At 52.1% G+C, this 22,334-nt stretch overlaps 1 protein-coding gene across 1 annotated transcript in view; it reads right to left on the reverse strand.

The window, feature by feature from the left end:
* Positions 1-6,941: 6,941 nt before the first annotated feature.
* The window catches only part of SRP68 (signal recognition particle 68), a 30,517-nt gene continuing 15,124 nt past the window's right edge, over positions 6,942-22,334 (reverse strand). Inside the window, exons 9-16 of the mRNA XM_039226491.1 lie at positions 19,819-19,917; positions 17,528-17,592; positions 12,195-12,351; positions 11,470-11,564; positions 10,291-10,420; positions 8,694-8,769; positions 8,209-8,261; positions 6,942-7,748 (exon numbers count right to left, since the gene is read on the reverse strand). Of these exons, the coding sequence (XP_039082422.1) occupies positions 7,521-7,748; positions 8,209-8,261; positions 8,694-8,769; positions 10,291-10,420; positions 11,470-11,564; positions 12,195-12,351; positions 17,528-17,592; positions 19,819-19,917 (903 nt within the window). The 3' untranslated portion in view covers positions 6,942-7,520. The remainder of the gene's footprint in view (positions 7,749-8,208; positions 8,262-8,693; positions 8,770-10,290; positions 10,421-11,469; positions 11,565-12,194; positions 12,352-17,527; positions 17,593-19,818; positions 19,918-22,334) is intronic.

Below are 22,334 nucleotides of genomic sequence, written 5' to 3' on the forward strand. Positions count from 1 at the left end.
GATGGAAGGCCAGGCCCAGAGGCCACGCGCCCCCCACCCCAACCCCAGCCCTCCCTCCACGTTATTGTTATTCCAGGGTGACAATTTTCTTCTAACCACTGCTAGCAATCAACTGCTCTCAGAAAAGGGCCATTGTTTAAATGCCTGCAGGGTCCAGCAGCCAGCCCTGAATGCCAACCTCACATCTCCAACCAGAGAGCTCACTTCCTTATCTTTGAGACTGAACAGGTGGCGGAGGCACCTGGCAAAGCGGAGACAGAAGGCTGCCCCCCGCCCCCAGCCCCCATCCGCCCCCCGGAGAGCTCCAAGCCTCTTCCTGGGTGGTGGTGGTCCGCGGAGGGAGGGGGCCAGGAGAAAAGAGGTCTAGACTCCAGCCCCGGGAGCAGGAGGCCCCCCCTCAGGCTAGACAGGAGAGAGGGAAGCAGACCCCAGCTGGGACTGCCCGGGGCGGGGATTTGGAACATTTGAGCTCTGTCTCCTGTCCGCAGAAGTCTCCTGGAAAGAAATGAGCGCCACAGGAGGCCCTCACACGCCCCAGCGATTAAGGCTAACTGATTCACTGCAAGAAAAACAAGGGCTGAATTCCTGGCGTGACTGTCTAAGGCCGAGTCAAATCAGCACCCAGCTCCCCAGACAGGGGCTGACACGCAGGCGGCTGGAACAGCCTGGTCTCAGAAATGTTCACAGACAGCAACTGTCAGATGGCAGTGAACCTGGCTCCCAAGACTAAAAGCACAGGAGAAAGGGCAGGGACGAAGAAAGATGTAGGGTTTTCATTTAGAAGGCCGGGTTGGGACAGAGCCTCCGCCGGAGACCTGCGCTTTCCCACATGGCAGCCACTTGGTTTCAAAGATTCGGGATGAAAAGATGTAAAATAGCTCATATCTTTTCATATTGACTACAGCCAAAATATTTTGGATAGACTGTTAAATAAAATGCATTTTTAAAAATTAGTTTCATCTGTGGCTCTTTTTCATGTGGCTACCAGAAAACTTAAAACTACAGACTTGCATTTGTGGCTCACAGTAAGCTGACCTTTTTTTTTTTTAATGTTTTATTTCTGAGAGAGAGATAGAGAGAGAGACAGTGTGAGCAGGGGAGGGTCAGAGAGAGAGGGAGACACAGACTCTGAAACAGGCTCCAGGCTCTGAGCTGGCAGTCAGCACAGAGCCCGACGCAGGGCTCAAACCCACGAACCGCGAGATCATGACCTAAGCGAAAGTCGGATGCTTAACCGACTAAGCCACCCAGGCGCCCCAAAGCTGACTCTTGAACAATGTGGGGGTGAAGGGCGCCGACCCCCCATGTAGTTGAAAATCTCTATATAAGTTGCAACTCGCCCCAAACTTAACTACTAACGGCCTACTGTTGACTGGAAGTCTTACCGGTAACATAAATGATTAACACGTATTTTATATGTGATATGTATTATTATTATATTCTCACAATGAAGAAAGCTGGAGGAAAAAATGTTAAGAAAATCTTAAGAGAAAATCTATCTATGGTACTGGACTGCCTTTGTTATTAAAAAAAAAGCCCCATATTAGATGGGCAGCACAGGAGAAACCCCTCTTTTTCAAGGGTCAACTGTGCAATTCTACCAAACAGGGTGGCTGGACAGGGCACCCCAACTTTCAGCCTTGCCAGGCCTCGCCCCAGCCACATCTCCTTTTGAACCAAGCAGGCCGCGCTCCGCCTGCCCCCTTTCCCTGTCCCCAGGGCCTCCCCTCGCCCGGGTCTGGCTTCCTCCTCTGTGGAGTGAGCTGTTGAGGTTGATGGGCTCGGGGTCTCCCCCCAGCACCGTGCCAGCTGTGGCTTCAAGCAGCAGCTGCTTGCACGCCCGGCCCGGAGCTCGCAGGCCGGGTAACGTGGGCCACTCGCAGCGCACCGGGCCGAGCAGGGCTGATCGGAACCGAGAGCTGCCCAGCTCCCAGTTCCGAGGCCGCCCGCACGCATGCAGCTAGGCAGCAGGGTGGCAGCCTGGACAGCGTGCCAGGGCTTGCGCTACCCCCAGCCCGCTCTCCCCCTGCTCTCCGGGCTCCTGCAGAGAGGGGCTTTCTCCTCCCTGCTGAAGCAGATGGTGGGGATTGCTGACTTTGCCCTGGGAGCCATATCATAACCTGCCAAGCGCCCGTATGCGCCTCGATCGGGCCAAGCCTCCGTCTCAGGAAATTGCCCTCTGTTTGTACGGAGGCTCTGCCACCAGAGCCGTGGCGCTGAGCGGGCTGATAAGCTCTCCCACCTCACACTTCCTTGGCCTGCAGGGGAGTGAAGGTGCTTGCAGCAGCTGGGCCTGGAGAGGGCGAGGGGCAGGGAGTTCCGGATGAGCCTCCCCCTGCCTGCAGGCTCCAGGGGGGGCGGAGCTGCTGAGAGGCCAAGAACCCACGGCAGGGGTGGGGTGGGGTGGGGGGGTTTGCAGGAGGTTCTCTTGGCTGTGAGTTTGCCCAACAAGCCGGAAGGTCAGCCTGGAGACAAGGTGGCCGTGGCTTGCCTAACGAGAGCAGAAGGAAAAGGAGCTGGTGCTTCCTTTCGGGCCTTTTATAGGAAGAGTCTAGCAATTCAAACCAACCAACAAACCAACCCCACCTATCGGGAGGTTAGGGTCCCCCATACCGGATGGTGAGATAGGGAATACAGGGTGACCTCAGGAGTCCTCAAGTCCCAGGTCAGCCTGGGAGGACAAGGTCAAGGCTGCCTTCTGGGGTCTGTGCCCCTCTAGGAATGACTTCCACAGAGGCCGGCCGGCCCCGTCCAGGTGTGGGATCAGCGCTGGGACGACCGTGCCTCTGGGCCTCAGCGCAGCCGCTACTGCGCAAGCGACGCCGATGTTCCAGAAGTCTGCAGCTGCCCACTGACCCTCGGGAACTGCTGGGCCTCCGGGTCTCCCCAGGTGCCCAAGGGCTCAGGGCTCTCTGCCACTTGGAAACCCTGCGGCCTCCTGAAGTTCAGGGCGGATGGCGGCGGCTCAGCTCAGCAGCTGGAGGGAGTTGCGGGGCCGACTGAACCGGCGGCGGCTAACGTGCACGGAGCCCCAGTCACTGGCCCGAGCCAGGAACTGGTTTATAGAACAAAACCTAAAGAACTACTGACAGTCTTCGTAGCTGAGGAGCAGCCCTTCCTAATCAGCCTTCCCTGGCAGGAAATTGGAAGCACATGGGGCAGGCTCCGTGGACTCGGCTGCTGTCCTGGGGACGCTGTTCAGACCCAGCAGGGCCCGGCTCGGGAGGGCAGCAAAGGCCGTGGGATGCGCTGAGGGAAGGGACAGGGCTGGGTGTCCAGGGAAGGGCTCCCTCTGCTCTCGGCTGCCTCGGCCCCACCGACTGCCTGCACGGCAGCCCCGCTTCCTGGATCCTGGGCTCACACTGTCCCAGGGGAGAGCCGCTCACTGGTGGGCTACAGAGAGAGGAGACTTTTCTAGGATTCGGTCCTGGCTAGGCAGGGGCTCCTCCAGCGAGCCCCCAGGTCAGGGCCCTGATGCTGCTCAGGTCCCAGTGGGCTACAGGCAGCACTGGAGGAAGAAGCACGTGTTCTCATGGCAGCTCTGTCCGCAGAGGAGCGAAGGGAAGGACATTCCTCTTTGTCAAGCGCCTAGTAAGTCGTAAGCCCTGTGTCCATTTCCCTTCTCAGTTAGAGAGACAGATGGTCCTCTTTTCCGGGTGAGGGACTGCACGTCCCCTCCACCGGACAGACGAGCCAGAGTAAGCTATCGCCGCCAGGTTTCGGGGGCCGGTTACCTGCCTGCCTCCTGCCAGAAGACCTCTAGGATCCCCAATAGGAGGGATGTGGTTCTTCTCCAAGCGTGAGGAGTCATTCCGCCACAGACTGAGCGTGAGGACACAGAGTTCCAGTTAATGGAGGTGAAAAAGAGGGGACCCCAGAGACGCCAGGCTCCCCCTCCAACACAAGGCAGTGGGTGCCGCCAGGAGGAAAGCAGGTGCTTGGTGTTTTCTGCGGGTCCTGGCCGCAGCCCAGAGCAGGTCATCAGATGGATGGACGGGCTCTGGGAAGGCTGCGGAGGCTGTCACAGTCCTGCCTTAAAGCCAAAAATAGAAACCAAACCTTAGATCCTCAGATCACAACCGAAAAGGCCCACAACCGAGTACTCCATCAGTATTCGTCACCTGAGAGCCTGTTTCCTCTAACTCATACCAGCTAGTGACACGGCTAACACTGCAGAGGGCTCTGCGTGCCAGGGGGTGCTTGCCACTCGGGCCCGGCCCGCCCGTGCCCCGTGCGGGCTCTTTAACAGGCAGACCACAGGCGAGAGTCCTCCAGCTGGGGCTGTCAGGATGCAGGCAGCTTCCGATCTATCTCTCGGCTTTGGAACACCCATAAATTTTACAGCTAAACCTGGTTTCCGTCTCTTCTGTAGCAACAAGTGTCTTAAAAATAAAATTAAAACCAACACGCGTTTTTTTCCCCCATCTTTGGACATTTTCCTAGACCTCTGAAGGTTCCAAGCTTGTGAAGGCTGTGGACGGTAATGTGCTGTTTAGAATTCTGCGATCAACTAGCTTTTGGTAGGAATGAGGCCAGATGCGCAAAATCAGCATCGCCACAGCCCGGACCGCGGCCAGAGAGAGCGCGGCCGCTCCTGGGGAGCCCCCCAAGTCAACTGTCCTGCCCTAGACGGGGTGAGGCCACCGTGGGGGGCGGGGTGCACTGCCACCACAGGCTGTCACCTCACGGCCAAGGTCAAAGCTCAGGTTGCCACCAGGAGCTGGAACCAGGCAGTGTTTTATTTGAAAGAGGGAATCCAAGAATTCTTGGCTTGACGTAAAAGCAGAAGGAGACACAGCACCGCAGAACGATGCACATGGAAAGGAGGAAACACCTAGGAGACTGAGCAATGCCGGGCTTGGCCCAGCCCAGGTGTCTCAACGCTCCTTTTTTCCAAACAGGACCAACAGATCTACAGGCAACGAACTTGGCCAAATTATATCCTTCAGTCGGATGTTCACCATCATTCCCTGGTAACTGAAGTTAGCTTTTCACTACTAGTTCCTGCAGATCAAGACCACCACCACTCAACAGAGAAGAAAATAGAAACAATTAGCATAGCAGCTCTAGGGCATTTTCTAAAAGTGGAGAGACTATGGGCGCCTTGGGAGTGGGGGGGGGGGAAGGGTCATCGGTCAAGCTTCTGACTTTGGCTCAGGTCATGATCTCACGGTTCATGAGTCCCAGCCCCGCAATGGGCTCTGTGCTGACAGCTCTGAGCCTGGAGCCTGCTTCGGATTCTGTCTCCCTCTCTCCCTGGCCCTCCCCTGCTTGCACGGTTTCTCTCATTCTCAAAAATAAACATTAAAAAAAAAAAATTAAAGTGCAAAGACCCAATTATGCTTCTCCTACTCTCTGCAGCTTGGGAGACCAAAGTTCTGGCAGAGTCCAAACCCGCTGACCAAGCGCGGTCATCCCAACACAGGGAGAGGAGGGGCACAGGAAACAAAGCGTGTGCCCGCACCCACTCCTTACGCCCCGAGGCCTCACCGCTTCCCGTTCCCTGAGCAGGAAAGACTGAGTGGCCTCTGGCATTTCATTCGGTCAGCCTACCCAGCAAAATGTGCGGGCCTGAGGAGCAGCCCGGGCTCAATCTGAACCCATTCCCATGAAGAGGAGAGAGCTGCTTCCTGGCCCGAGGACAGAATGGGGTCCTGCTTTTGGCGCTCTGTCTCCCACGACAGCCTGTTTCATGTCCAGGGATCCCGTGTGAAGGGTCGTACGAGCAAACCGGAGGCCTCGGCCCTGCCAGGCCTGTCTGCTTGTGTAAACATGTGCTCCTAATACTAAACATACCTTGTGCCGGCCTCACTGGCTGACCGCAGCCACCGCCACGGAGCCGCTGCCAGGGACACCGGGGGGAAGGGAATTTCTGGTGTCGCCACAAGAAAGGAAAAGCTTAGAAAAGGTCAATCAGCACGACTGAGTCCGGACTCTGACTCCCTCCAGGCGCCAGCAGCCAGCACTCTAAAGAGTGGGAGGGGCGGGAGGGGCCCCGTGCAACACAAAGGGCCACCTTCCCAGGTGAGGGCAGGAGACGCAGGCTGGAGGGCCCAGCTGTGGCTGCAGGCAGTCAGCGGAGAACGTGGCACGGGGAGTACCGAGCCTGGACCCCAGCCTGCTGCTGCCAAGCCGCGGAGCCGAGAAGAGGGCGCGGGAAAGGATAAAGGCCCCCAGCGCTCCTTCGGACCACTGGACACCGCTCCAAGCCTCTGGGACCAAAACCCAAGATGTCACGCTCAGGTCACCCGAGCTGTATCTTCCGCGGCTATAGGGCACCAATGGCAAAAAATTCCGTTTAGAAGCAAAACCCGCTTCCTAAGGCTCTCTGACCCAGAGCAGATCCTGAGGGGAGGAGAGCGCACAATCTGAGCATCTGGTGTCCTCGACAACAGTCAGCTCCAACGAAGCAGGCTGATTTGTCTTCCCGTTTCCTAACCTCTGGCAATACCCGCCCCCCCCCGCCCCCCCCCGTTTCCCTGGGAAAACACAAGGCACTGTGGGTGCCATCTTGAAATACTGGTCTCAGGTCGTCAACCACCCAGCCTTCCCTGCAGGCCGCTCCGCGCGGCGCAGGGAAGCCAACGTTTCCCGCGGCGGCTTCGCTTTCCTCTGGGGCGAGTGAGTGTCCGGCCCCAGAGGGAATCCAGTGGTTTCAGGTACAGCTCGTGTCTGAATCGCTTTTATTCCTTGCTTCCTTACACTGCTTTGGGGACTTCTGCTGATGCTATGACAGAAATAGAAAAGGGTCACGAGGGGAAAAAAATTAGAAGTATGCAAATAGATTCTAATATAATTATGGCATCTAAAGCTTTTGAGGGGGAGCACTTCAGAAAGTGCCTCTAACACTCCCTTATCTGGCCGCGGACACACGAGTGGCCACAAGTCGGGGCACACTGACAGGAGGGGGGGGCGAGGGCACGTAAAAAATGGGCACAGTCTCCAGCATCTTTGCCTTTTAATATAAGATTTGTTTCCATCATTTCTGAGTGTAACACATTTCTTCTAAAAATAGAGCTCTTTGCTTGTTCTGAAACTTAACTTCCACTTGGAGGTGACAGGGAATAAGGCTGACCGTAATTCTGGGGTGACGCTGCCAGTATTTCCTGGTCACAGGCCCCTCGCGGGACTCTGGATGCTCATGGCGAGGAGGAGTGCATTTCAAATCCATGGTACTGAAGAAACACGACAGAAAGTTCCGAGCTCCCATCCATGCCTGGCGTGGACCCACCCAAACGCGGCGGACACGTGGCCAGTTGGCAACGGCCCTTCCTCCAGGAGGTGCGGACGGAGGGATCCAGCACACGTCCACCGGAAGACAGCAGGGTCCCCTTTGAGCACACCGGTTAAGAACGTAAGTGCACAAACACACAAGACATAGGGACGCAGCGCTGAGGATGTTATTACACTCCGGCCCTGGGCCGATGCAGGCCTGGATTTAATATCCTGGAACTTGCTGGGGTTTTCTCACAATACAGATGAAGAGTGAGATTCTCCCCCTGCCCCCAAGAAGAGCCTGGTTAGCTCCTGAATCCAAAGATGCCCTTGATGTATCCAGTGAGGCCACTCTTGGTCTTCTGCTCCAACTTGTCCTCAAGGGGTGGGAAAGCCACATGGTTGAGGGCCAGGTCAAAGAACAAAGGCTTGCACGGGATGGGCTGGAATCCGGGCGGGAAGTGCACCAGGTTGGCTTGCTTGGTGACGAGGGAAGGGTCCAGGCAGAAAGTCTCAAACCGTTCGACCAGAGGCTGGAAGGCAAACGAGAGGGAAGAAGCCAGGCGTTAATCACAGGCCGCCAGGGAGCGTCACCCGCCACGCGCTGAACACGCAGCTCGGAGCCCACACGGGCCCCCTCACTTGATCCCCACCAATCTCCTATGCGGGCGCCGTCGTGTTCCCACTTCACAGCGGAGAGTCACTGAAGCCTAGAGAGGCTGAGAGACGGGTGGCCCGGGACCCGGGCACAGGCGTACCGGACGTCCCAGCCAGAGCGCCTGGCCAGCGGGGCTGTTGGGCACAGCACACGTTCCTAAGCAACTTATCTGGGGCCCTCTCGCTGACGCCACGCTTCCACAGCAGCTCTGAGGTCTCGGAGTAAAAGAAGGGGGGCAGGTACGGTGTTTACTTAGGGTCCTGTCCTGTAACTCAGCACACATTTCTAGCGAGTTATGAATCCTACTGTTCATTCCTCAAGAGCCCCAGACGTACCTTGTTGTCCTTCACTTGGGAGGAAGTCTCCGTCTGGTGGGAGTCACTTGCATCTGAAAGTCGCACAGGGATTCAGTAAGAACAGACACTTGACACACTACGCTCACAAATGACCCCTGCCGCATGTATGGGTTCTAAATCCCAAGAGCAAAGGTAGCCAACATGTGGGGAAGTTAGCCCTCTCCCTCCTGGGCCAAACTCTGCTAAGCACCGCAGACAAACAGATGACAGACCCGGAAGTCACGTCAGCCCAGTGGAGCTCCCGCGGCGGTACGAAAATTACTGTTGGGGAGAAGAGACAGCCTAACGGTGTTTCTCTAAATTCTTCCACATAGTTTGATGCCTTACGGTGGCAGATGTAATAGCAGAGAAAAATAAAAATCTCACACGTTAACCAAACAGCAGCGTAGGGGGTGGGAGAGAGGAGGGATGGACGCAGAGGAAATCTGGGAACACGGTCAGCAAAGAACAGGCGAGTGGCTCACCCAGGATCGCGGCCGCCTGCAGAGAACACTTTTCTGACCTCACTTGCGTGATGAGCTCCTGAACGTCAGGCAGGTCCTGTTAACGAGTCAGAAAACAGGTTCTCACGAGCCAGAGCCAGGTCAGAGAAGCGCCCCAAACTAACCTGACCGAGCCAAGCGATCCCACTGGTATTTTCATAGGGTTTGAGACTTTATAAACGGTTTGCCCTATTAAAAAACAAAACACTAGCTTGGGGTGGTGCGTGGCTGGCTCAGTCGGTGCGACTCAATCTCAGGGTGTAAGTTCAAGCCCCACATTAGGCGTGAAGCCTACTTAAAAAACAAAACAAAGACAACAACTAGACTGTTTCAAACAGGAAAAGCCATGCTGTGGCTTAAGTAACAATGCCGACGGGGAGGCTAGTGAACACGCAGATCAGACATTAAATGCACGACAGGCCTGGGGTGCTGAGCAGTCGCCTAACTGCAATTCCACCTGCGCAGCCCTCCTGAAAGAACCTGCATCCACGTTACGGAGGAGACACGCACAGGGGGCCCCACGGCGAGCTGCAGCCTCACACCTGGCAAGGTTCGGAATGACCTGACCCCTCCCGCCTCCATTCCCGACTTCGGTCAGACGGGCATTTGTAAACACCCCTTCCTCCTGGCATAACCGTCCGCACAGTCTGCTTCCACGTCCCACGGATCTCCCACCGTCACGCCGCCGCCATGCTGGTCACATGCGCCCCCACCTACTCCTTCCCATCACTCCACCTTCACCAGACGACCTGCTCCTTCCCGCACACCAGTCTGTGTCTGCGACAAAACCACCAGCTCTCTGAAGGCGGAAGCCAGGTGAGCACGTTACCCCGGGGCCCGGCGCCGTTCTGAGGGAGCGGGCGAGCGCTCCGCCAGGACAATCCCGCTCGCCTTGCCAAGCGGGCTCCGCCAGTGCAAGTGCTGGTCTCGCCGGCCCAGCCAAAGCTCTGAGCGGCACTCATCCCAGCAGACCGCCGCTTAAGAAGCTAGCGGTCAGCCATCAAGCAGTAACATGATCCAAACCACCAGGTACCTGCCACGGGCAGGCAAGCTTCGAGGAGGTATATACCCCGCTTGCCTGGGGGACTTGCTAAAACGCAGATTTTAACTAAGGAGGCTTGGAGTGGGGCCTGGGGATGTGCACTTCTAGCAAGTTCCCAAATGCTGCTGCCGGCACAGGCACACTGCATGTGGAAAGGCCTCCTCATTGGTTCTCAACCTGGCTGCGTGTCACAACTGCTGAGGGGCTTTAAAGAAGCCCAGTGCCCACCCCAAACACCACACTGATCAGAACCAGAATCTCCTGGGGTGGGACTCAGCCGTCTTCTTATGATCTTCCCGGGTGACTGTAACACGTAGCTGAGTCTGGGAACAGTACTTCAGGCTTATTTTAACTGGGGAATGGCTTTCCTTGTTAGCACCTGAGTCCACGTCAGGCCTGAACGCTGCCAGGAGTCACAGCCTGCGGCTCCCGGGCACCCAGGACGCACCCGTCTCAGGCGGACCGGGCAGGGCCAGCCTGAGGAGGGGTCTCACCGCACAACTTCTCCGGACTTGGGAACAAGGGCCAACGACTCACCTTTAAGCTGTTCTTGAAGGCTCCGGAATCAGAGTTTACTTCGTCTGCATACTTCAGGACCCTGTCATACAGGACGAGGGCTTCACTCCACTTCTTCACCAGCACATAGGACTGAGCGATGAAAAAACACCTGAGGGGGAAAGGGAAAGAGCCAGAGTATTTTAGAGCAACAGTTACCCAAGATCAAGGCTTTCCGTGAAGCTTACGCTACATTTTAAATTTGGAAACAGGTTTCTTAACCTCAGGATCACTGCAAGCACGACCCTGACGCCCTGATCACTGCATGGGCTGAGCCCAGCCCCCTCCATGCCCAGGCTCGCCAGGCTGACCTACCCCCTTCCCTGCCACCGCAGGGGAGGGTGCAAATCCCAGACGACAAAAGACCCACTGTCTTTCATCTACTGTCTGACTCTGCCGCTCCGAAGGCACATGGCAGAAGCGGGGACAGGCACGAAGGAGGAACGCGGTCTGGCTCAAGTACGAATCCACCTACCGTGCACACGTCCCGGCCAGCTCGTTCATCCCTGCTCACCTTTTTCAAAAACCAAACCCAAGAACCCTCTTCCTAATGGAAACTACTCCACTGGGGTCAACAGGGCCTGGGGGGCTGCTGGTCCCTAACAGAAGGGTCCACACGGACCATGAGGAGGGTGACCAGAGCGACGCTGGGGCACGCTAGAGAGCCAGCGCGACAGCCTGAGGGCCAGAAGGCAGCAGCGCAACCCCACAGGCGGCTCTATCCTGCCATTCTGTCCACGTCCGTCTGGCTCCACACACCCCACCTCCAGGTTACAGATAACGTGACGCACATAAAAAAAAAAGCAAAGGCTTGGTTTTCTCCTCCTGATTCAATTCAGGTTCCACTCTGGTTCTGTTAACTAACACCTTTTCCTTCACTTGTTCCTTTCCCACTGGAAGGAAGGAGGGGAGAGGAGGGAGAAGACCTTTAACAGGTGCCCCTCCATCCCCTTCACCCTATTCAAGAGCAAACGAGGTACACTGGAAACTTCCAGCCGCCACCTTTAGCAAAGACTTCCCCTGAACACGCTGGGCTGTTCTGACCGGGGGCCAGGTAACCACGCAGCCACGACCCGATCTTCTCGAGTCTGGTCCATGCTCCCAAGGCCTCCAGAGACAGCAGGCTACACAGGGGAGTCCCATTGCCTCATGGGACCTTACCTGTAAGCCTTGAACACCAGCGTCCTCAGGCCTATCTCTTTCTGGAAGGCTCTGTCCTCCTCCAAGCCAGGAAGCTGAAGCAATTCCACCAGATTCTGCACAAGAGATGCAACAAGAAAATTCATAAAGAGCAGACCTTGGGCTGGGTTTCTGACAGGAAACCCTGTAAAAACACACATGGGCAAAGAGAGCCCAGGCCAGAAATAACGGGAAGGTCTGCAAGGAGAGGCTTGGTGGCAGCCGTGTCTGGGGTCACCCTCTCTCTGCTACAGAAAGCCTACTTGCCCTTCACGACTGCTCACATCTCCCGTCCTTCTGAGGCCTCTCGGACCAAGTCAGCAAGAGGGGGTCTCTTGGCTCTGATCCTTTATTTCAGAGCAGCCCTCCCCCATTTGGCATCTCCCAGAGCGGCCTGGCTTGTGTGCACGTGTCTCTCAATCTTACTCACCGACCAACTCCCAGGGGCCAAGACGGCGTGACTTCAGGGGGTCCCACAGTACGTGGGGGAGGATCTCGCACAGACAATACCCAAGGGTTTACTGGCCTCTACACATTGACACGTGGCGCGTCGAGGCCCACACTGCTGAGCTGGTAGGATGACTCCTTTTCCCGAGATACTAACAGCCGTAGCCTGTCCCAGCCCCTTCACGATGCGAAGCTAAGTTGTGCTGTGTCCAACACACACAAAGGACAGGGCCCTCGCTTCCCTAGTGCTCACGGGTCACCTGCAGAATGATGTCATAGAGCCGGATCAGGTCCTGGGGCCGCGGGGAGCGCTTGCTGTCATCGTCCGGCTGCTGCTGCAGCAATGCCTTCTGCAGACCTTTCGCCATGTTCTCGTTCCGCCTGATGGCCGTTGACAGCTTGATGTAAGTCAGGTAGCTGGAATGTACCACACGTCAGCTCAGGTTATGCTCAGGGAAGCTGGCATTCTGAGGAGAGCACTGGACCGCAAGTTGGGACTGACCTAGGGGAAGGGCGTGGGGGCAAGGGCGTGTCACACAGCAAGGCCGTCTGGCCTCAGCCTCAAGCTCCACGGGCCCTCAATTCTGGCTGCTATTCAGTGGCAAATCTGCGGGGGGCCAGTGTGAGACCTTATGATGAAATCTGATTTTAGCTTGAATTACATCCCATTTCTTTCATGAAGAGCCACAAAGCTACTAACTTCAGAGGTCACCATTAGCCCTTGTGATGATCCACGGACGGCAAGCCCATCCCCAGAACAAGGATTAATGAAGTGCTGGCCCTCACTACGAGGACACTGAGCTTGCACGACAGCTGCTCCTACTCATCTGATGACCTTCTCTTCTCAGAAAATACTAAGGGACTGCACTGCACACATGTACACGCCAGAGACTATGCCTGCTTATTTTAACTGTACAGCCTGGAAAATTTCCTTTAATATTTGGGGCTATAAATATGGTAACAATTGAAGACTATTTAAAAAGTATTTAGAAGGAGGCAAAAGTATTCGGGCCTCTATATATCCATCCTACTCTGGCCGAAGACTGGAGGCATCCCTGGGAGAGGGCACAGCCTGGGGAGGGGCACATGGGCACAGCTGCAGCCAGGGCTCCTTACAGAACATTGGCGATTATGAGACCGTCAAGTCCTAGGCGCCGCCTACTAGCCATCTCCTACTCGGCTGGTAGGACAAGAGCTGCTGGTACATTCTGCGGATCTGACCCACCCAAGAAAACGCCCTCCGAGACTTTGGAGTCAGGGCCCCGGGTGAAAGCGCAGAACCAGAGCACCTGCAGTGAAGGCCAAGCTGATGAGCACTATGTACAAGTGGACAGTTCCCACCAGACAAGGTACGTTTTTTAACATGTCAAATACCGTGTGGTTAAAGAAAACATCTAATAAGGCAGAAGAGGCCAAAACCAAGGGGAAAAAACAGCAACTTGGAAGAATCAGACTTTGCAGGAAGAAGAGGGAGGGAAAACTTTCTGCTCATAAGCCTAGAAAGAGACACTACTGGGGCACAAGGCGCGGCTTAGTCAGTTAAGCATCCAACTTCATTTCACCTCAGGTTGTGACCTCATGGTTTGGAGGATCGAGTCCCCCATCGGGCTCTGTGCTGACAGCGCAGAGCCTGCTGGAGATTCTCTATGCCCCTCCCCAACTTGTGTGTGTGCACGCTTTCTCTCTAAATAAATATTAAGAAAAAAGAGACGCTATTTAACAATTCCAAATTCCAACAACACACACAAGCTCTTAGAAATTAATGGGGCGCCTGGGTGGCTTAGTCGGTTAAGCGTCCGACTTTCGCTTAGGTCATGATCTCACGGTTCGTGGGTTCGAGCCCCGCGTCGGGCTCTGTGCTGACTGCCAGCTCGGAGCCTGGAGCCTGTTTCAGTCTGTGACTCCCTCTCTCTCTGACCCTCCCCTGCTCGCACTGTCTCTCTCTCTCTCCTAGAAATAAATAAAATATTAAAAAAAAAAAAAAAGAAATTAAAACGGTATCAGAAATGAGGAAGCCTGTAAGGAAGCCAGCTAGGAGGTCAAGAAGAGTCAGGGTAGAGAGAGGGAGCAGAGGAGGAGCGAGGGCCATCATGGGAAGGGGTAGGAATACCTAAATCCAATGTATTCCTGTCATTTAGAGGTAAGTACCAAGAGACTTGAAAGAATGACAAGTGGCAATCCTCATCAAAATAGCACCAGCATTTTTTTTTTAATGTTTTATTTATTTCTGAGAGAGAGAGAGAGAGAGGGAGAGACAGCGTGAGCAGGGGAGGGTCAGGGAGAGGGAGGCACAGAATCTGAAACAGGCTCCAGGCTCCGAGCTGTCAGCACAGAGCCCAGCGCAGGGCTCGAACCTACCAACCGTGAGATCATGACCTGAGCCGAAGTTGGACGCTTAACTGACTGAGCCACCCAGGCGCCCCTGCACCAGCATTCTTCACAGAGCTAGAACAATCAATCTTTAAAATTTGTATGGAACCAGAAAAGACCCAAGCAGCCAAAGCAAGCTTGAAAAAGAAAACTGAAGCTGGAGGCATCCAATCCTGGACGTCAAGCTGTACTATGAGGCTGTCATCATCAAGACAGTCTGGTACTGGCACAAGAACAGACGTCAGATCAGTGGAACAGAACAGAGAACCCAGAAGTGGACCCAAAAACATATGCCCATCTAATTTTTGACAAAGCATGAAAGAATATCCAACGGAATAAAGACGGTCTCTTTAGCAAATGGTGCTGGGAAAACTGGACACCGACATGCAGAAAAATGAACCTGGACCACTTTCATACACCACACACAAAAATAAACTCAAAATGGATGAAAAAACAAAACGTAAGACAGGAAGCCATCAAAATCCTAGAGAAGAAAGCAGGCAAAAACCTCTCTGACCTCGGCCACAGCCACTTCTTACTCAACACGCTGCGGAGGCAAGGGAAACAGAAACAAAAATAAACTACTGGGACCTCATCAAAATAAAAAGATTCTGCACAGTGAAGGAAACAATCGTCAAAACTAAAAGGCAACCAACTCAATGGAAGAAGATTTTTGCAAATGACATATCAGATAAAGGTTAGTATCCAAAATCTATAAAGAACTTATCAAACTCAACACCCAAAAAACAAATAATCCAGTGAAGAAATGGGCAAAAGACATGAATAGACACTTCTCCAAAGAAGACATCCAGAAGGCCAACTGACACACAAAAAACTGCTCAACATCACTCATCATCAGGGAAATACAAATTAAAACCACAATGAGATACCACCTCACATCTGTCAGAACGGCTAACATGAACAACTCAGGCAATGACAGATGTTGGCAAAGATGTGGAGAGAGCATCTCTTCTGCACGGCTGGTGGGAATGCAAACTGGTGCAGCCGCTCTGGAAAACAGTATGGAGATTCCTCAAAAAATTAAAAATAGAACTACCTCTGACCCAGCAATTGCACTACTAGGTTATCTATCCAAGGGATACAGGTGGGCTGTTTCAAAGGGGCTCATGCACCCCAATGCTTATAGCAGTGCTGACAACAGCCGAAGTATAGTAAGAGCCCAAATGTCCATTGATGGATGAATGGATAAAGAAGTGGTATATATATACAATGGAGTATTACTCCGCAATCAGAAGGAATGTAGTCTTGCCATTTGCAACTATGTGGATGGAACTGGAGGGTATTATGCTAAGAGAAATAAGTCAGAGAAAGACAAATATGACTGCACTCATATGAGGAATTTAAAATACAAAACAGATGATCATAAGAGAAGGGAAGGAAAAATAATATAAAAACAGGGAAGGGGACAAAACAGAAGAGACTCTTAAATATGGAGAACAAACAGAGGGTTGCTGAGGGGCTATGGAAGGGGGTATGGGCTAAATGGGTAAGGGGCAGTAAGGAATCTACTCCTAAAATCATTGCTGCACTCTATGCTAACTTGGATGTAAATTAAAAAAAAAAAAAAAAAAAAGACAAGTGGAGGTTTCTGAGAAATGGGAGAGAAAGATCATGAGGTGGATTTTCCTGAAGCTTTTCAGAAAAACGAGATTCTCAAAACAAAGCATTATTCAGAGTAGTAGAGAAATCTTTACAAACTTTTTATGAAAATACAAGAGCTACCTGATTCCTGCTGTCAATTTACCCCAAAGCTGGCTTAACAAATCCACAGCCTTGGTACCAGCTAATTTATTAAATAAATAAATTTTTTAATGTTTATTTTTGACAGAGACAAACAGAGCGTGATCACAGGAGGACAGAGACAGAGGGAGACACAGAATCCGAAGCAGGCTCCAGGTTCTGTGGTGTCAGCACAGAGCCTGACGCAGGGCTCGAACCAACGAACCACGAGATCATGACCTGAGATGAAGCTGGACGCTTAGCCAACTAAGCCAGCCAGGTGCCCCATCCACGGTCCTGGTACCAGTAGATGTGAAAGTGGGAGAAGGGATCCAAGGGCAGGGGACGTCACAATCTGAAGGTTTTCTGAGCTCTGCTGAAGCTCTCAGGGTCTTTTCAAGGTTAGGAAGTTGGATCAACTCCTGACTCAACTCTCAGTGGCTGTTAATTACAAGCACACTCCCTAGCCTCCTGGCCCCGGGCTTTCTCACAGGACTGCTGAAATACAGGACATCAAAGGGATATTCTTGCCTGATACCCCTTGGAGTCATTGCCACTCAATATGACATTCACAAAATATTAAATTCTCTAATGTAGACTAAGGTACAGAGAGGCGTTTGCATAGTCTTATTTTTATAAAAAAAAAAAAGGGAGGGGCTGGGGGAATGGCTGAAAACAAAGCCAAGTTCACTAAAAAAGTTGCAAGCAATAACTAATTAAGATTTCAAGGTCACATGGGGCAGAGAATCTGAGAAGTGCAGTGTTCCCAGGTCACTTTACTTCTCCCCATGAAGTTCCAAAAAAAAGTCACTCTTCCTTCCATCCTTCTTCTGTGAAACAAAATGAGCCATACTTTAAAAAAAAAATTAACTTGACAAGGTGATTTAAAAATGTATATGAAAGAACAGAGGGGCAGAAAGAGTCCAGCTATGTCTGAGGAAAAACCTGGGGGGGTGGGGGGGACCTGCTCCACCAGACACCAAGACTTCCTACGAAGTCACAGGAAATCACCGTGCTGGTGCGAGCACAGCAGGTAAATCAGCGGAGACGAGTGTCCAGAAAAGTGCACAAGAGGAGAACACAGGATCTGCGCCTGACCAGGCTGGCCCTACAGGTTATGGGGAAAGGATGGCATACTCAATAAATTGCACCAGAACAATCTATCCTAATGGAAAAAGGTGAAGTAGATCCTTACACTGCACTCAAAATAAACTCCAGATAGAATTAAACTTGAGGTGAAACTGAACTCAGCGCAGAGTCCAATGTGAGGCTTGAACTCACAATCCTGAGATCAAGACCTGAGCTGAGATCAAGGGTTGGATGCTTAATCGACTGAACCACCCAGGAGCCCCAGTGTATATACTTTTATGATAAAACATGCATGTGTCCGTTAGTATTATTTGCTATATAATAAATTAAATATTAAAATACACATAAACATCATATATACAGCGTGAAAAGTAAAAAAAGTGACAGCCCTTACCTGTGCAAGTACTGAAGGTTAGATACCTTCCCCGACTCCCCGTCAAGGGTGTAATCTCTCTGTTTCTGCAGAAAGCAATAAAGGCAGAGGTATAAGAGCTGATCCTGTGTTCGGCTCTGACCACCTCAGGGCCCCAAAGTGCCCTGGAGCACAGGTCCAGGCTCCAGTAAATTAGGGTCTTTAAATATCAAAGATTTCCTGGGCATATTCTAGAACAACAGGGCCACTCAGCTGTCACCAGCACCTAAAAACTGGACTTACGAGAGAATTCAGAGTTACAGCCAGTCAGGCCTCCTGGCCACTGCTCCCAGTGTCCAGACCCAAAGCATGAACAAGACAGTCCACAGCCCGTGGCTCCATTTTAGGGTTTGCGCCCCAGACGCGCTTTCTGTGATCCAAACCCTGGGCTGTCAGCTCAGCCTTTTGTGGTTGGCTGAACAATGGCTCCTACAACTCCAGGGCCTGTGAAGGTGTTACCTCATACGGTAAGAGGCGTGATGGAAGTTAAGTATCTCTTACTCAGCCTGGATTATCAAGGCGAGCCCAGTGCGAGCCCAGTGCGAGTGAGCCCAGTGTTATCCGGGCTCCTTCTAAGAGGGAGCCAGAAGGTTCTGGTGGCAGAGAGAAGGCGCGGGACTGAAGAAGAGGTCAGAGAGGAGTGAAGGGGCTAAGCCGCTGGCTCTGAACATGGAGGAAGGGGCCACAAGGCAAGAAACAGGTGGTCTCTATAAGTTGGGAGAACGCATTCTCTGGAATGCTGGGAAAGGATTCCACCCCTAGAACTTCCAAAGGAATGCAGCCCTACGAACCCATCATATACTAACACCATCTGAAGGTGGGAGAGAATTAGAGGTGTGTTGTTCGAAGCCACTAGGCTTGTGGTAATGTCACAGCAGCCACAGGAAACGAAGATACCTTGGTATCACTGTATTCATCACACACTGCGAGGAGTCCCCACAGCTGCCCAGCTGCCATGAAGTCAAGGTGAATGACGGAGGGCGGGGCTCTATAGGCACTCATTAAGTGGATGGAGGGAAGTATAAAACACAAACGTGGCTTAATGATAAAGGAAACAGGACCACAGCCTAACTAATAGTTATTAACGCTTCATACTCAAGGTACCACAGCAGGCGCTAAAAATATAAAGTTGCTTTTAATATGGTTATAATCTTGAAAAAACCGTACTTAACAAAGTTAATACATAAAAAACAATATACAAGATGTTAAAAGGGAATGCTTGAATAACTACCAAACAAAAATTAGAGCCACAAGTACCAGATATTTAGAACACGGGGAGACCTTTCTGGGCGAGGACGGTGTAAGTGGGCTTCCCGGCCACGGTGAGCTACGCGCTGGACCCGGAGCACCAGGGCCGGGTTTGGACAGGGGAGGACGGACGAGCCAGGTCTGAGCAGGGACAGGAGACGGGTAGGAACGCACGGAGGCGGGAAAGGCACATTAACAAGACGGCGAATACAGCAGCTTGAGGCGGAGGACCCAGAGGGGAGCAGCGAAGTACAATCTGGAAACGGGAAGGCCCAGACACCAGCTCACGGACTTGGAACTGCACTTGCTAGACCAGTGGGCTCTCACGCTGAGTGCACACAACATATTTACAAATAAGCATATCAGAGGTACATGGTCAATTGTACGTACGGGGTGCATCGTCATAAAAGTTCGGAGACCACCGCTCTAGAACTAGGAGTATCACTGGGCTTTTCAATGAGACAATGAGATGGGACCCAGAAAGGTCCCATTTTTTGCCAGCTGGAAAGATCTGGAGAACTGAACCCAGCCCAAGATGGGGAAGAACAGTCAGACCTCTGAGGCAGTCCAGGCGTGAAGACAAAAGGCTAATCAGAAACGGGGCCAGGGTGGGGGGTGGACGAGTGGACCCAGAAGTTACAAAGAGAGTCAGCAGGGCTTCCGGTGATATGAAGAGACAAAGACGGTTCCAAGGTTCTCAGCCTAGACGCCTGAAAGAATCAGTGATGTGAGAAAAAGGGAGCGCTGGAAAACTACCTGCAGCTATGAATTTGAGACCAAAGGCTTAACGGGTGATATATGAGCCCATTAAGAGGAACAGGATGGAGAGAAAATCTCTGTCTGATGGAGTTCACTGCTTCTGTTGTTTGTCAGCAGACCACCATAGCTAAAAATACCACACCTAAGAGTCCCTGCACTCAGACCACTGGACCCCCGCACCCCACTCCCGCACTAAGAATGAAACACACAGACTGAGAAGGCCCTCAGCCCCGGGTAAGAGCCTGTGGCCCCGGTGACAGTCCTACCTGATCCGGCTTCAGCTCTTCTCGAACGGCCTGGATAGCGTCCCGACACTCACTGAGCATGGATTCAAACAGACGCTCCTTGGTTTCTTCACTTTCAGCCTAAACAAAGGCAGAATGAAGTAAAGGGTTTTCTTCTGAGTGAGCCACAGTATTCTAATGGGAGGAGGGCATAACAGCGCCTCTATTCCCCTCATTACACATGAACACACACATCCAGCCCCAAACACCTCAAAGCATAGATCATTTCAATTGTCACTCTTTTCCACCATGTCAGATTTTTCTTATAGTCTTACTCATTAATCATATGGAAACGGAATTTTATACATGTTCACATATAAATATAAAGTGAACATACTGAAAAAGAATCTGCATAACTGATCTGAAACTATCTGTCAAACAACAGATGCTTTAAACTCTTTTCTTATCATAAACTCAATTACTTTCCTCCAACGCTTCTACCGCTGCTCAGGACCTACGCCCGACATCCCCAAAGCACAGCACACCCCGCACTGAAACACAGCAGGCCAGAGCGAATGGTCCTCACCCCTACCGTGTGCCCGCAGAATTACCCTTATAAATGTAACCCCAAGACTTGCAGATGCTAAATTTCTACGAGGTCCAAGCAAGGAAGTAATGTTACTAACCAATACCCAGTTAAAAATATATTTCTAGGAGCACCTGGGTGGCTCAGTTGGTTAAGTGTCCGACTTCAGCTCAGGTCATGATCTCATGGTTCGTGGGTTCGAGCCCCATGTTGGGCTCTGTGCTGACAGCTAAGAGCCTGGAGCCAGTTTCAGACTCTGTGTCTCCCTCTCTCTCTGACCTTCCCCTGTTCACACTGTCTCTCTCTCTCTCTCTCAGAAATAAATAAAACATTAAAAAAAATTTTTTTTAATATATTTCTACTAAGTATCATATGAAGCTCCTTTCACCACAGAAATTTTGTACCCTGATAATCCCTGTGGCTACGCGAAGGCTGACAAGCACTCCATGACAATCTCTGTACAAAGGGCGTGGTCACCTCTCTGCCAGCCAGCTGGGATAAGGGAAAAGTGATTCATAAATTGAGCACCTGCCAAACCACATTACCACAGTAAAGAATCTGATTGAGCAGGTAAAGATGGATGAGAGGCAGAAAGGAGATGAACTTGTGTTACCAGCAGACCCGTGACATTAAAACATCACCACTCCATTATTATATTTGACTTTCCACAGAAACATCCAATCTGATCTCTTGACATTCAACTGACCTTTAAGCTCAAAAATAAAGCCAGTACTGCCCACTCCTTGAAGAGGCTGGTAGGGGCTTAAAGAAAAGCCTTTCTTTCTCTTGAGAACTCTTATGTTTTTCCTGGTTTCCCGTGTAGAAAAAAAAAAGTCCTTGTAAATTACCCAATATAAATCAAACATACTTTTCTACTTAATATATATTGAGTTTCCTGTTGATCACTAACTTAGGAAAAAATCAAGGGCACAGTCATTCTATAAACCTATAAAGGCAAACATGGCCACCATTAATTTACTGAAACCTGAAGAACACTGTCCAACAGAACATTCTGTAAGGGGCCACCTGGCTGGCTCAGTCAGTAAACACGTAGGTGACTCTTAACCTCGGGGTTGTGAGTTCCAGCCCCATGTTGGGCGTAGAGATTATTTATTTAAAAATGAAATCCTTATTTAAAAAAAAAATTTTTTTCTGTGATGATGAAATTGCTGTCTTCAGCCACATGTGACTACTGAGCACTTGGAATTTTCACTAATTTAAATGTAAACAGCCATACATGTTCAAGTGTCTACTGCACTCGACGGCGCACAGAAACACTCCACACGAAACGCTGTTAAGCAGCACCTCAAGTTAGCAAGATTCTCTGTAATAACTGAATCAATTTTGCTGGCCAAACGTGTTGAAGTATGAACCCTGCGGGCCGGGGCGGCCACGTAACAGTTAACACCAGAGTAAGACCTGTGGACACACTTGCCACTGACCACGCACGAAGCCCGAGCTGCGCGGGTAACAGGCAGGATGGGCCCATGTGGCCAGCACCGCGTCAGGGGCAGATTTCGCCGTTTCGGGCAAAGGGCATAGAAAGTTAAGAGAAGAGCGAGCCTTGTTTCACCGGCCACCCAGGAGCGGTCTGCCTTCCCGCAGAGAGAGTGTGGCTCAGGTAAAAAACCAAAGGGATGCAAAATGCTCAGCCTCTTTACTGCCATGGCCGCCCCATTCCCTCTGAGTAAGGACGCCCGGGCACCAAGGTGCTGAACACGAGCGAACACTGCTCCCACGACAGCCTCCGTTCCCCTGGGGGGTTTACAGAAGCCCCAAACCACACAGCAGGAGAAAGCCCACGGCAAGGGGAGGGCCGCGGTCACCATGCTTTCTTCTGGCGCCCACACCGCACAGTGACTCAGAGATCACGAATCTCTGCAGCAGAGCTTCTCAGGGTTCACCCTGGGCCGGGCAAGAGGTCTCCAAACAGGAAGGCTCAACGTACTCTGCTACTTTCACCTGTATTTCT

Source organism: Hyaena hyaena, unplaced genomic scaffold, assembly GCF_003009895.1.
Source record: "Hyaena hyaena isolate Hyena2069 unplaced genomic scaffold, ASM300989v1 scaffold_21, whole genome shotgun sequence".
NCBI classification, from domain to species: domain Eukaryota; kingdom Metazoa; phylum Chordata; class Mammalia; order Carnivora; family Hyaenidae; genus Hyaena; species Hyaena hyaena.